We start from the raw sequence: 16,024 nt of genomic DNA on the forward strand, positions 1-16,024 counted from the left end.
TGCAGCTCACTACAGCATGAACAGGCACCATCCATTAGATGTTCTATGAACCTCCTGTATCCTTAGAAGGAACATCTATTAGAGATCACTTATGTCCAGCTGTGACATCCTTTTAACGTAACAGCAACGTGATCTGGATGGGACTTAGATTATCCATAGTACGTATTTGTAATGTTGTTTGGAAAAATATAGATATCTGTAGGCTCTGTGCAATGTCTAAAACATGATGTTCTACGGACATCTATGTGACACGGATAGTTCACTGAGAACATGATGCCATCACACATCAAGACTGTTTGCAGCGAGTGCCTATGTCAAATCAATATACTGACATGTAAAATGCACAAGCCTTTGGCTATGTCCAAAAAAGGTGAAACGCAATTTAACATAAAAATGCATAACATACAATGGGGCATGTACTATTGTGCATGACCTCCAGAGACAAAGTAAACGGATGTGTGGAAGTTGATAGGTAGTTCATATCCTACACTACAATATCTGAGGTTATGAAATGGAAGGGTTATGCAAAGTTGCCTACCCCTTCTGATTTCACACATATCCACCACTAATCGGCATCACCAAGAGCACACTCACTTTCAAAGTGACACACAGTGCAGTCATATCTTCTGTGGGTGCAATGAAATGACCAAGCACTTCCTTTGCAAGTGCCCTCATTTCAACCAGCAAACGGCAGAGCACTCCTCCACACTAGACCAGCTGGACAAAAGTCCTCTCAAAGAAAGCAAAATTCTTGGCCATTGGCCTACACAGACATCAGTGCAAGCCACTATGACAGTGCTGCTGCGTTACCTAAAGGGTGGTGGATTTGTGACAAATTGTGACTGTGCAACACTGCACGGAGAGTGACGCTGCATGTCTCAGTGGGACAGGGGCAATTTTATAATTTTCATTCTTTCATACATTTCCTTATTTTTTATTTATTTGTTTGTTTGTTTGATCGTTCGGTCATTAATTAATTAATTAATTCATACCTCAAATACCCCATTTGGGGTTTTACATGAGGGGTGGGCATATCTAGGTCATATTTTCAATGAATGCCTTGAACGATGAATGACTGGAGTGCTGCACCGCTTCAGCAGATAGATGATTCCAGTCTTTCACTGTTTGAATGAAGAAAGAGTTCAGATGTGCGGAGGCACAGGCTGAAGGGGGATAAACAGCCTTTGAATGGCTGTGACGGGATGAAGTGCGATGTGCAAGATTGATGTTGGTCTGGTGAAGCAGTGAGTGATAGAACTTGTAAAAGAGACAGTCTTGCTGTTTTGCAGTGGTGCTCGAGGGTTGGAAGGTTCAGAGATGACTTGAGTATAATGACGCTAGAGTGGTAAGAGTAGCCGGAGTGAATGAGCCTTGCTGCATGATTCTGTATGGATTTCAGTGCTGTTGCTAAGTTAGCTTGGCATGGGTCCCACACTGAGCATGCATATTCCAGTTTGGGTCAAACAAGTGTTAAGTATGCTAGTAGTTTTACTGAAGGGGGAGCAAGATGTAGATTACGGCGCAGGTAGAATAGAACATGATTGACATTATTGCCATTGCTGTAAATGTGTGAGGACCAACCGAGGTTACTGGACAAGTTCTTTCATACCCCTTTTCCTCTTGAAAGGAAAAATTAACATCCACCTGACTGGTAGCGCAAAGCTACAAAAGAAATGGCTTCCTTTGAAGCTTCGTGCTACAAGTTGGGTGGATGTTAATTTTCCTTTCATAAACCTTTCTCCAGCTTGCGATCATTCTCGGAACTGATTTGCCCTTTTCCACTTCTGCAGCCAACCGGAGATATCCTCTGGCTAACCTCTTGCTTTCATCTAAGTGGAACACTAAAACTAATCCGGTGGAGTACCTCTACAAAAGTTCAGTTGCATTTAATATGGTAGAGAAAGGTTGGTTACTAGCGGAGAAAATGAAAAAAAAATAACATTAGATTTTTCAGTGTAGTGATCCTATTTTTTTTTCAGCTTCACTGCAATACAGTTGTGTCCTACACAGGAGCTTATGTGCCATACAATTAAGCCCACGAAGATAGGAAAGGGGCACTGTAACGGGACCAAGAAAGTGTTCCCTACATCTGTGTATGCACCGTCTGCAATCCCAGAACAAACACTGAGATATCTAATAAGCTAAATCTAGACGTCTAATCAGAATAAAGGAATTGGTACGGCACTATCTTTTGTTTATACTTTCTCTAGTCACTGCAATATCTACACTTTTAATTTGCACATTGTTTTAGGTTTGTGTTCTTCTCACGAGCTTCCTACATACACAAAGGCAGCTGCATCATGCTTCGCTATTCATTAACCTCTTTGTATTTTGGTCATTTAGTTAAGAGCTTGAACTAAATACTGGACTCATTCTTCCACAGATCAAGTAATTAATTCAGATATACAGTAGTTATTATTCATATGAGTTTGCAGTCACTTCCCTGAAAAACATCTCTTAAATATTCGACTTGGAAATATTTGCCCCAAATCACTATTCACTTCGAATTGTTTTTGAATTCAAAATGCAATATTCAAACATGCCTAGCATACAGGTTTATATACCACACCTAATTCCTTTTTATGTAATAAGAAAATACCAGAATTCTTTTTCTTTTTTTGATATTTTTTGCAACCAGTAAGAACAAAAAGCAGTGAGGCAGAATTTGATTCACAACCCCCTTCCAACTAACTAGTGCAAAAGGTAGAAAATAAACTATCATCCTTACAATCATTGAATTCTGCCAACGAATAAGCAGTACTGGAAAGTGATGTTTGGCCTAAATACTTAATTACATGCATGTTAGGATGGATAGTTGGGCGTGTTGGTTAAGCATGATCTGAAGTGAAGGCGCTAAAACGATGGTGGACAAAGAAGGAACACACAGGTGCCCTGTGTGTGTTCCTTCTTCGTCCACCGTCGTTTTAGTGCCTTCACTTCAGATCATACATACATGTATTACGGAGTCTCGCACGCATATGGTAGAAATACTTTACGGTCCAATATCATTAGGTTGTTTTTTTACACTGCACTAATAAATATATCAATACTAAACAGAACTTGAGCATTTATGCTTTACAAGTGAAAAAAAAACAATGCCTTTTAGATGTTGCTACAGCTATTCATGTTCATCACGTCCACATGCACAAAACCTATGCTGTCAGTAGCGCCACGTTTTTCTCCCTTTTACTCGATTCTACCCTGTATGCCCACTTGCCCTCCTTACCATAAGGCCTATTTCATTTACTGCTGCACTTAGCTGAACATTTACTTTCTGAAATTTATATGCAATTTGGCCTCTCAACTTATTACTTTCAATGTTCAAACAAATCCTACCGGCTTCTCAATAATAAAGTTCACAATAAACTCCATGACCAGCAAGTAACAAAGGAAAGAGCAATGGTAGTTAAAGTTGTCTGCAAGACCAGTTATGTATTAATTTACTGTATTTCATAAAAATTGTGAAAGCGAGATCCTTATAAAGTTTGCACTTATTTTAGGGTTCAGTGCATCAAATTGTTACATATTTTTTCAATCTTTACATGTCAACAAGGTTATATTTATTTGTACAGCCACTTGCTAGCATATGGTAAGATGCCTTATGTACTGTTTGTTTAACAGTGTACGACAATGTGCATGCTATAGAGCACTGAAAGAAAGAAAAGCAAATATGCAGGGACGATCCCGAGTTCATTTCTACAGTTAGGTAATACCATATTCACCAGTCCAAAATGTGAATCTTTTGTAACGAGCATGAAGCATATGCTTCCCTACAACTGAGTTATGACTTTCATCAATAAAACAAAGCTCACATGCACTAAAGAATTAGCCCGAGTTTGGGGACAGATTTTCTGTTACATATACAAAATATCATTCAGAAGAAAAAGCGTAACACTAATAATATAATGAAGGAATGCATGTCTCCTGAAGAATTGATATAAATATACACAAAGAGTTCACGTGAGCCTATCGTGACCACATTTTTTAGCATATTGAGCTCAAACAATGTCATTGCTGAATAATATGTATGGTATCAGAACATTCAGTTTTAAGAAAAATATATAGTTCATGGCATTCCAAATGTGCTCTTCAGGTGTTCGGTGTCTCTGCATATATGTTTTTTAATCTGCAAAAATGAGCAACTGTCCAGTTTTTTGCTACTGAAACAAAAATTCCAACTGAAGGATACAACTGTATCTTCAAGTCAAGTTTATTGCAACAGTCATGTTGGAGTTACATGGTAATAGTATTACAGCTATTACACCTCTGGACTTGTGTGGTGTCTCGATTAGAGCATTTAATGGGCCTGATTTCTTGGGCCGGGCCCGCTTTATGAAGCCCAAGCCTAGCCCGGGCACATGCCCGAGCCCAGCATGGGCCCATAGTTCCAAGCCCAGGCCCGCTCCAGGCCCTTGTTACTAGGTCTGGGCTCTTTTTACTAGGTTTGGGCCCTTGTTACTAAGCCCGGGCCCAGCCCGGGCTCAGGCGTTCATTACTAAGCTTAGCCATGACCCACGTGTGCAGGACCAGGCCAAGCCTGTAAGTAAAAAATAGATATTTTTTACTGCGATAGCAATTATATGGACACCCCAGGCGCATTTCTGCCGTCAGCACTGCCGTCGCCATGAGGTTCCGTATGAGTGAAAGCGCGAGAGGGTGAGCCAGCGAATACGGTTCAATCTCGGGTGCGCGAGTGAGGAACGCGGCCCGGATGTGTGCCCTCTCCTGTGGCATGCGAGGCAGGGGGATGACGCGAGGGAGGAGGGGCGTTCTTTTTCGGCAGCTGCTACGGTGCCTCGACGTCCTTCTTGCGTACGGAGTGGACACAACTGCGGCATCTACTATGGCATTGGCCATGCGAATGGATGCTGCAGTAGATGCCTTTGGCGGACACCATAAGGACACGTTGCTGGCACTCGTGTGTCTCGAAAGCGGCCTGCGACATGGCTAAAGTGCACGCCCGCAAGGGCCTCATCTTCAATGTGGTCTGCGATATTTGCAGAGTGCGTGTAGTGCCGGTAGCTTTGTATGCGCTGTGCTTTCTACATTTCGTACGCATTGAAGCGACGGATGTACGGAGGTAAATTGGCTCGAGGCTGCTGCCGTGATTCCTAACTTCATCTTTTTCATAGACAGTTTCTGCTGTCATCAAGCGAAGTGTGTTGATGTTTACCTGTGTGCGCCTGAGACCGTGCTGGTTAATTTACTTAAAACACATTGACAAGCTAGTTGGTTTGAATCCATGATAGAATTTGCAAGCGCGACTGAACAAGGACGTAGAAAGAAGCAGACACACAAAGACAGCGCTGTCTTCGTGTGTCTGTTTTTTTCTATGTCCTCATTGAATCATGCTTACGCATTCTATCATTGTTAATTTAGTTAGTAAGCGAATGTTTAGAAGTTTATATGGCTGATAAAACTACTATCCTTACTTCGTACAGCTATCCACTAATTTGCGATCACAATCGGTGCTTTGCCTTTCAGGCCGAATAGAGAATTTTTTACTTACAGACTGTACCGTATGTGTCAGCCTCATCTTCTTAAGGTCTAATTAGCTGCAGTGTATAAGCAATAAAAGACCGAAATCTTTGTTTCTCCCATGGGAACATCAGTGATCTGGCCCATAGCCTGTGCTATTATTTTTCTGCTGGTGCACGCACATTTACTTTGATCGTACGATTTGGTCCTATGAGGTCATTTAGCAAGTGGATATATATGCATATATATACAAACAGGCAAATTCCCGAGCATACATCATAAAGTAATCGCACAAGTAGAAAAAGACACCTTTTGCGTTAGCATTAAAACAATACAATAGTACCAAGATTCGTAACAGTGCAATCGCAAAGGCAGTAACAGGGAAATGATTTGAACAGCGTTTTTTTTTTTAATTTACTTTTCCTTACGCGACAACAATGTTCGTTTTTGTGGAAAAGAAACAAATTAGAACTTCATCTGTTTTTCTATTTTCTAAAGTATATTAACAGCCAACTCTGGCACATGTTACTTATTCAGCTTGGCACAGAATGCCTTCAACCCTGCAATGCATAATGTTTACGTGTACTTGAGGGTGTACTTAGGCCCTTTAATGAGTGGGCCCGAGTCTGGCCCAGGCTCCGACCTCATGCCCAAGCGTGGCCCTGCCGAAGAATGCTATGGATAGGCCAGGCCCATGCAGTGCCTTAGTCTCAATAATCTCATGTCAGCTTGGGCAAATGGATTAGAGACGCTTAAATAAGGTCATGTATGTCGGCTTCCTATTACTTAAACTTTGTTTAATACTACTTTTTCTATAATGTGAATTTAATCGACAGCTCTGAAAAGCATCCATGTTTTCTGTTCCCTTCCACTCCCCCCCACAAAGAAAAGAACTTATTAGGGGATTAAATATTGGATATTGTACAACTTGAACTAAGGTGCCTTGTCATTGCTCAGTTTATAGATGCTACCAGTCACACCAAAAGAGCTGACCTTCAAACAAGTGTGAAGCTTTCAAGCCACCAATTGTGAGACACAACCTCCAATGCAGTAGGGTTTCGCACTAATATTCAATAATGCCAATGTGGAAAACACAGTTCAGTTGTTGTATGGCAAAAGTACGAGTCTGTGCTTGTGAGCCAAGCGTGCAAGCCATAGAGCAACAAAGAAAGCCTAAATTTTGCCTGCACCATGTCAAAGGTGCATCCTCAATACAAGAGTGGCAATAATGAGAAGCTTTGGGAACCACATTCAACAATAGAAAATTTGTAAACAGCACTTCATCTTACGGAACAATACTTGATGCATGCAGGTAATGGAAACTCAGCTTTGCATATCAACTTCACAAGACCTTAAACAGCATCTACTAGAATATACAGGTGCAGACCACCATAAGTGGGCATATACACGAAATAAATATATTATTCAAGGTGTGTTCTGACCACTTAGTTTAATTCAAGCCTTGCGTAAGTCAAGCTTATTTTACATATCCTGCTGGGGTTCAATTACTGAAGCAGGCTGAGGCCAATCATTACTGTTGCTATAAAAACAGACATGCTCCAGCACATAAGCAAAATGAAAAGAGGTGCAGAAACAAAAAGACGACAGCTGAAAAATGAAAAGAGGTGCAGAGACAAAAGGATGACAGCTCTTGCCTTTTCTTTCATGCTTTTGTCTCTACACCACTTCTCATTTTTTTTATGTGCTGGAACATGCCTGTCTCAATTACTACTAGCCCAACCCTCTGCCTTAAATATTGCTTATATACTTTTAAAAATTGAAATATTTTTTTGCACCTACATAAAGTTAAAGCAGACATAATTGCTTTTATTATGTAAACATGTCATATATTCTAGCACATTTCTAGTTAACTGTATGACTGACACCTGTCACCATAGGCACCAATGGTACCTATGCATTTTTGAGGACCTTCTTGTCTGTGGATATTTCTGCATCCCACTTGTTATTAGTACCTTGAAGTTTTCCAAATGTACCGATTCATAATGAATGTGCAGAGGAGCAGGATGTCCTGAAGGCCTTTGTTTTCCACTCATTCTTTGATTTTACAGAAATAATAAATAATTAGTTCAGTCATTTTTTATTTCTTAAAAAGCAAACTAAGCAAGTATGGAACTTAGTCGCCCTCCAATACTAGGAACTGGTCTTATCACATATTTTGCACCAGCCACACAAGTAACTGACATGAGAACAAGATTACAAAATCAGGCTTGTTCAGCAAACTGAATTTTAGACCATAATTTGCACTGGAAGTTTTTATAGCTTCCAGAGTGTATTTCCCAAGTTGAATGCAGACCAAAGCATTTTATTCCCAGAAGACAACGATGAATGCCTTCCAATATCTTTGGAGTAAGTCAATGAACTTCTCTTATGATAGACACTAAAAAAGCCCCATGCCTGATGGCATGCCTGTAGCATTGCTTAAAAGGTATGCCGAAATTCTGAGTAAATTTCTGATAAACTTGTTTAACAAGTTGATTGAATCCAGCACTATACCAGACCTCTGGCGCATCACTTGTGTCATCCCCGTACATAAGAATAGTAGTCGATCACAAATTTATTCCAGTAAAACTCTTGCTTGGGCTAGTTCGTTCATGAAAGGAAGGAATGAGAAAAGAAGCAAAGTGCAAAACCATAGCCTCCTATGGTCAAGCAAACACCCAAGAAGCCACCAGCAACATCATAACCTTCTGTTTCTTATCATTCACAAGAACAAAATGCAGGAAGGTATCACACTTACCAGTCGTCCCTGTGAACCTGGCTCCCCTTACTGTAAAAAAGCAAGCAAGAAACAACATACTTGGTTAGTTGCACAATAATAAGGGTCAAGAAAATTCAACATAGAAATGTAAATGTGAAGCTTTTCACAAGACTACATATAAAAATTGAAAGCGCAGATGTCACTACACATGTCAAGAATGAAGCAGAGAATGTACAATGATAAAGGAGGCAAGTGGAAACAACACTTCCAATTATTCTTAACTATAGAGAAATTCTGTACTTTGCACTTTGTGATGAACTATCAGTACGTAACACAAGTAAGTTTCCGCTCTTGGTAATATCATTCATTAATTTTAACATACTAGCATTTGTATATGATTACTGAATCTACTTTTGTATTATTTGTACTGTACGGGGTACAGGCCCCATAAAACCAAATTTTCGTGCTCTTAGCCTATATCGCCCAGGCATCTGCCACTGTTCATGCCAAATAAGAGTGATTGCAAAGCAACCCAACTAAGAAGCTCACTCACTGGCTGCCCCTGAATTGAGTGACATGATTAGTGAAATAGGGTTAGTTCCCTAAGCAAGCATATTTTGTAAAGATATCATTAACATTCTAGATATCAACAAGCATCCTTTATCACATCATAATGCAATGGATAATGGGCAACACACAAAGTTGCAAGACAGTGTAGCTACAATGTAAATCTCAGCAATCTACATATAGCATCAAATAAGTTTTTCTTCAACACATCAATTAGATTAAGCATTACACATAATTCTGATAGAGATAGGATAAACTTTGGTTTCCTCTCTTGTTCCAAACGCTGCGATACTACAACAAACAAAATCAATTTCTGTTCATGCCAGTGACAAACATCACTCAGCAACTGGTAAAGTAAAAATGTTCTTGAAAAAATATTTATTCTGCTTTTTTAGCAAGCTTCAAAATAGAAGATGTCATACATAATTTTGCTCACAAACAAGATGTTGATTGCTATGCACATTACTTGTTTGAATAGTGCATAATGATATCATAAGTTTTTTATTCCTTTGAATCTATGTGCAAAAGTCGAAGTGAGCAAGGAAGGTCAGCCCTTATCACAAACCAATTATGCTTGACTTCTATTTCCGGCACCATCTAGTGCACATACCAGATACGTTGTGTGCTGAAAGCAGGCACCAAGGTCAGGAAATCCTGTTTTTCACAATGTGGGTCAGCAACAGATTGAGGCTCAATCTACTTCTGTATTTCTCAAGGCTTTCCCATATTTCCAGGGCTAGTAGACCACATATATATTAAAAAGAAACATTTTTAATGTAACTGCTTTGGATATTTGAATCTGATCCACTGGTCATTTGACCTGTTGTTATTACGAAACAGTAGCCTCATCCCTGTCCCCAAAACACAAAACAAAATATGTATGTTAAAGCTATACTTTTTGTGCGCAAACAAACAGGGACGAAGAATAGGGGCAACACAAGGAAAGCGCTCGTCCTTGTGTTGCCCCTATTCTTCGTCCCTGTTTGTTTGCGCACAAAAAGTATAAATATGAATATGTTCCAACTAGGCCGACTCGCAGTTATGCTTCTGTTAAAGCTAATTGAGTATACGAGCCTTGTCAAGTTACTTCAACTTGAGAATTATCTGGAGCATTTCATTGACCTGAACTTGGGAACTATAAAAAAAAGCACAGCAGAAATTTCTCTTGCACATATATATCACACCCAAAAAAAGAATTTATATAGTAGTGTCCTAAGTAAAAAAAACAAAAAAACATGCAATGCTGCTTGAACTTTCTCATGTTCACCTAAGCAAAACCAAAAAGACAATTTGCTCATGCAGGGCTATCCAAATGACCTTGCCACACAAATAAACAGAACACAAAAGCTTTTTCAGCAAATGTTCTGTCGGTAAAGTTTTGGTGCTGGAATTTTATTAGAGTATGCTCCATTTTATTCCCAGGTTTAGCATACAGTATGTAACACAGAAAAAGGTGTTTTATTTTTTTCAAAGGCTCTTAAGTAGTTCATTGTTGAGGTGATATGCATCTCAGAAATCTTATATCTATTATTCAAATACACAAGACACTGCCTTTTGAATACCAAAAGACTATTTTCTAAAGTGCATAGCAAATAATTCCGAGCATTCTTTGTAGTAATAAAAGGGCAGCAACATATTCTAATGCGTATCTGCTAAGACCAAAATATGAAAATAGTACAGTCGAAGCCAAAAATACTGCAATTTGATGAAATACACTTAAAAGTGCTTCATTACACAAAGAATAGCTGACTGTTCTGTAGCGATGCTGTGAACAGCACTCTGCACTATATAGTTGCAGCAAGAATGATCTGCACCACCGACAAATAGATGTTTATGAAATTCATTCATGAGACATTCTCATAATAGCCATTGAAATTTTGGTTCATGTTATAAATTGGTTATATAATTTGGTATTGTTGCTGCATGTAGCTCTGAATAATCAACAAGTTCAACAAATTATGCTCTGAAAAATTGGCAAGTGAAGAATGGCCAGTGAATGAATGGCCAGTGAGCTGTATTTGCATTCTTTCAAAATAATTTCTGCTTTAGATTAGATACAAATAAAACATCATAAAATTATTGGGATCAATACGATAACCATGTTTCCACCCAACCTGTCAAAACTGGCCATTTTGCAATAAAATCACAGGAGTTGGCAGGTGGGCTGTTTGTAGTGAAGCTGGTCAGTGCTCAAAGCATATCTACATGAAAGAAATCCCAAAAATAAAATCAGTTTAAGACACTTGTCTCTAAACTTATTTCTTGTCCAAAAATCCTCCATTTCTACATAATGGGGACAAAATTACGTAGAACGCCATTGTATTTCATGGCACATGTCAGAGACACATATTGAAACTAGCCTGTCTCAGGATTTTTATTAAATGTACTCAACAATGGTTAAAAAAAATTTGCTGGAGTGGAGATGCCGTCTCTAAAGTGAAGCTGAACTGCGACCATCATACCATAGGCAAGAAGTAATGTTAGCAAATAGCGGAGAATATACAAAGCGCTTTCTTCCTACTCCATGCTATTTGGGATGCTTAATTTAGCCGTGCAGATATTGTTGGACATCTTTCTTTCTGTCACTGGTTTCAGAAGGAAGCCTAAATGTTCTTTTTTTATTTTTCAAATTTTATGGCACATCATGACATTAATACGCAGCCAAAGGTAACATTTAAGTAATAACTTTGCACTTTTATTTTCAAATACTCCTAGCATTTGCAATGACTGACCAAATGGACGTGATCTGTGAGAAGTTGCCGCTCTCATGGTCCCCTTTCAAAGTAGAAGTATAGGCAAACTCTGGCTTCACCTGTGCTGGTAAGAAACTACAGGCTCTGCTGCTCCAGCTTTTTTTCATACCTCCTTGAATGTACTAGCATTAAACACTGGCCAGCTTCAATATCACAACATTAGCATGTGACCTAATCTAATAAATTAAATAAAGCATTAATAAGGAAATGCTATAAATTAGCAAATGTCATATTGTGATACAGCATGCAATTAATGTCTGCTTTTTCAAGCAATCCCAGTTGAAGAGGCAGAAATGTGCTATCTACCACAGGCAGTTTTTTTTTAAAATCTGCTTCAGAAAGAAAGATAGCGTAAATGCAACCAATGCCCTGTGCTTTTGTGCAAGCATTATGTAAAGGCACTTAGGGAGTTTTAGAATAAGGGCCCCCATTAGTTTGGGGCCCCAAAGAGCTTTGCGGGTGTTAGCGTTGGGGCACGTAGGAGTGAAGAGTTTTAGAATAGGGTTTGACGTTTGCGGATAGCGTCTTGCGCTGACAGCGCCACTAGGGGCGTCAAAGAAAGAAACTATTAGAAATAATTAAATAAAATATACCATTTTATGATAGGAATAATAATTTTCACTTGCGTGTATTCGCGTTTAAGTACAATTTAGAGGTTATTCTCTGTAAGCAGCAAACAATTAGTTGCGCTTAGTTTTGAGCAAACCAACTTTACTAGCCTTCAAAAGCCAAGCTTAGCCGTGTTAGGCCGACGAGCCATAAAAATCCACAATCGAATTCAAAATCAGCGGCGTCTAATGAGTCAATCTTCATAACACACGCTAGTTGAGAGAAAGCGATAACCGCACTCACTTCTCCTAGCCTGCGAACTTCACGCGTTACCGCGAATCGAACCCAGTTTTGTGCTAGGTTAGAGCCGTCGCTTCGATGGGTGCCGCCATGTTTGCCGATGCAAAGCTTTTGGGGCCGCTATTTGGGCTCCCGCTAAATCGGTGAAATAGCGTTCCCAACGCAAAACCCAAACGGAGTTTGCGTCTTGCGCATGCGCAGTGGCTTCGACGCTATTTCTTTGGGGCCCCAAAACGTTTGGGGCCCCTATTCTAAAACTCTCTACTATCTACACCTGCCAAGACCGGCACATGAATGACCTGTCCCTCATAGCCAATAGGTCCAGAGTTTCATGTGGCTCAGGTAGAAATGTAGCCTGCATCTAACAGGTTGGTGATAACGCAGTACAGTCATGCATCTGCAACATCTCCCATCATGTTATGAACAAATAAAATGATTGTGTTGCAACATAGGCATTAACTTGTTTAACCAGAACCCAACTTGAATATAGCTTACAAAAGTTGCACTTCAGCAAACCTCTGCACGGATTTAACAAAAGCCCTTTTACTAGCAGGAGTCTGTTTCCTAAAGTGGGCACTTAGCTCGTGCTTGAGCCTGAAGCAGTAATAATAAAGAAATATTTAAAAATGACACTTTATTCTCTGCATATAACAAAAGCTTATGCTTGCCTGCCTTCACAACTTACGAGAGCAGCTGAAACAATGCCTGGCACTACCAATGCTGCCTTTAAGTGCTCTGAGAGTAGGCAGTGAATTTCCTAACCTCAGAGGAAACCAAAAGCATTATTAAATTAAATTGCACATGATATTGGTGCCTTTGGACTAAAAAACATGGCCACCACATTACATGAAAGAGGAAGAACACATGAAGCTCAAATATGAACTCAGGGTGATAATTTTAAATTAAAATCCTATGAAGTGGTTTGAAAAGCAGACATAATTTGTGCCAAGCTTTCTACTTCAGGAAAATAGTGCAGGAACATTCTGCATGCACACCTAATTTTGAGTCATATACAGTAGTGTACATATGATAAAACCACGTATCTAATACGAGTGTCACACGGCGCACTTTTGATCGCAATCAAGCCCGATCCGGATCGAATTTCTCGGTCGTGAACGGCTCCTTTGCACAAGTTGTACGAGGTAGCCAATTGCAGCCGTGAATTTCGATCCAGATCGGACTTATCGCGATCAAAAGTGGTCGCATGACAAAGGCATTAAAGAAATTTACACTTGATACATCTTACACCTCATAAAAATGTGCGTTTAAAATGGGAGTCAACGAATTTGTATTGTATAAGATGCAACGCTGATTGTTAGAAATTTAACTAGTAAGACATTAATAGTCTGTACAATATTCATGTCATTTGGCTGCCGTTATCACAAATTTGAAGCAGGCCAGAAAGATATTGCAGCTATAAATGTAAATAAATAAATAAATAAATAAATAAATAAATAAATAAATAAATAAATAACGTACGCATCAAAAGACTTCACCTTTCACTTGAAAGTCGAATGCTATTTGGGAAGCTTAATTTAGCTGTACAGATATCATTAGACGCCTTTCTTTCTGTCACTGGTTTGAAAAGGAAGCCTAAACCACAACAACAATCGTACTTGATGTATGATTGTTGTGCGCGACCGTAACAAGCGTAGCGTATATATGACACACTGCGCATCGCGTAAAGTAAACGCGCGCCTCATCGTTATGCTTTGACAAGGAGTGTCAAGGGACGCGCTGGGCTGCAACAATGCAATAGGTTTTTGCGCGCGGTTCTAAACGCATGGCAGTTGGCGGTCGCGCGCCCCAGCTGCGGTAAGTTTAAGCTCGAGCTGCGACAAGTGGCGGTCTCCTCGCTGCTTGCGGTTTGCACAACGGAGATTCAAACAACCTTCCCAAGAACTCCGCCACTGTGCGGGCGGTCGTTGGAGCACCAAACGAGCCAGCATGCTGCTGCCCAAAAATAGTTTCGGCTCAATATCAGCGAAGCACCGACCGGGCGCAAATTTCCTAGCACGTCGCTCCTCCGGCGCCCCTACGGGGAGAACTAGCCGGGTGGTTTGCTTTCCCTCAAAACAACACGCACCTCACCAGCGCGGAATCGATTGCGAGCCGACGAACTCTGCATGCGCAACTGATTAAAACAGCGCTGCCACGTCTACGGTCATCAGAAGTACTGCGCCGGGGTCGTAATAGGTAAGTCAACGCCAACAGCACATTCGCTACCGCTTGCCACTCCGCCTTTCGAAATGAGAAATGTCGGTCGACGCGAGCCAGCATTTGACCGAGCGCTTCCGCGGAAACGAGACGAGGTCGGACAGTGTATACGGATCCCGGAAACAATTAAATGTGGAGCCGCTCTTTGCAATACAGTTCAACCGACTATTGGTGCGGTCGAAAACGCGTGCGGGCTACGTACACTCTCCGAAAGGCGAGCGAGAGCGTGACTGCCTTGAACGCAGGCAGCGCGCCCGCCGCACCTGTTTCCACAGCCGTACGTACCCGTGTTTATCTCACATCGCGCTGAAGATGCAGCATCAGGCAAGGACTCTACATCAGTTATTGCTGTCCACTACAGAAAGCCATTCCACTCATATGAATTATGAGTGTTTGGTATTCCCACTGCCCGGAATATGTTTTGTAAAACAAAATGTCTTTACCGATCACAGCCCGATCCCAATGCACGCGAGCGTGCGTATTTCACTAGCGTTATAAGTTTATAAGTAAAACGAAAGACGTTTTTGACATCCAGTGTCACACACAAACCGCATACAGGGGACGACCGAGAAAAAGAAATACGCGACACAATGAAGATGATCGTAGTGAATTTCGTAGCTCTCCACGTTCAGCGTGAGTTGAGGCTGCAGAAGGCGAAAAGCAAGTCGTTTCTCAACGTCAGTTTCGCCCAGCGCATCGGATCTCTCCCACCACTCCCTAAACGTCCCGAAGGGGAAAGACGAAACCGGCATCTAGCTGCCGGAGCCTCTCACGCTCGTATTTGTCAACACGATCTCGCGCAAGGAGTTTGGCGGGGTAGGACGCGCCTGAGAGGAGAACGGGCACAGCGCAACTCGCGCGGGTGTTGTTAGGCCTAGGGGGACAGCAAAACCCAAATCGAAACTAACTTACCAGTAACGCAGAGAAGCGACATGATGTGGTTTGGCTAATCATGGATGATGCCTTTGGGATTTGGAGGCTTCGACGCGGGTTGGAGGAGGGTCAGAGAGGGGAACGGCGCGCACAGCAGTGTACTTGCGAGCTTGCTTCGTGAGACGAACTACATGGCCATCTATGCGTGGGCGAAAAGGAGCAGTCAACTGTAGCCGCCACCATGCCGCCCATGCGCTGCGGTCGAGCATGACGTGACGCTGACGTCAATGGAGCGGCCGCTCTCACTTTCACAGCTGCGGGGGACGACGCGCGCGCGTCTCGTCTGAGCCGCGTGCGTGCGTCGCTCGACTGACTGCGGCGCTTACTGTAGAATAATTGCAAATTTATGTTATATCGTTCGCACCTCGCAGTTGTACCGTGTCATCATCATCATCATCATCAGCCTGGTTACGCCCACTGCAGGGCAAAGGCCTCTCCCATACTTCTCCAACTACCCCGGTCATGTACTAATTGTGGCCAAGTTGTACCGTGTAAATAACGTCATGTA

General features: G+C 41.3%; 1 protein-coding gene across 5 annotated transcripts in view; it reads right to left on the minus strand.

The window, feature by feature from the left end:
• unc-13 overlaps positions 1 to 15,685 on the minus strand; it is a 415,821-nt gene extending 400,136 nt beyond the window's left edge. For all 5 annotated transcript variants that reach the window (XM_075679885.1, XM_075679887.1, XM_075679886.1 and 2 more), the window contains exons 1-2: positions 15,496 to 15,685; positions 8,237 to 8,266 (exon numbers count right to left, since the gene is read on the minus strand). In XM_075679885.1, coding sequence (XP_075536000.1) covers positions 8,237 to 8,266; positions 15,496 to 15,517 — 52 coding nt within the window. In that variant the 5' untranslated portion in view covers positions 15,518 to 15,685. The remainder of the gene's footprint in view (positions 1 to 8,236; positions 8,267 to 15,495) is intronic.
• Positions 15,686 to 16,024: the final 339 nt, after the last annotated feature.

Source organism: Dermacentor variabilis, chromosome 2, assembly GCF_050947875.1.
Source record: "Dermacentor variabilis isolate Ectoservices chromosome 2, ASM5094787v1, whole genome shotgun sequence".
NCBI lineage: Eukaryota > Metazoa > Arthropoda > Arachnida > Ixodida > Ixodidae > Dermacentor > Dermacentor variabilis.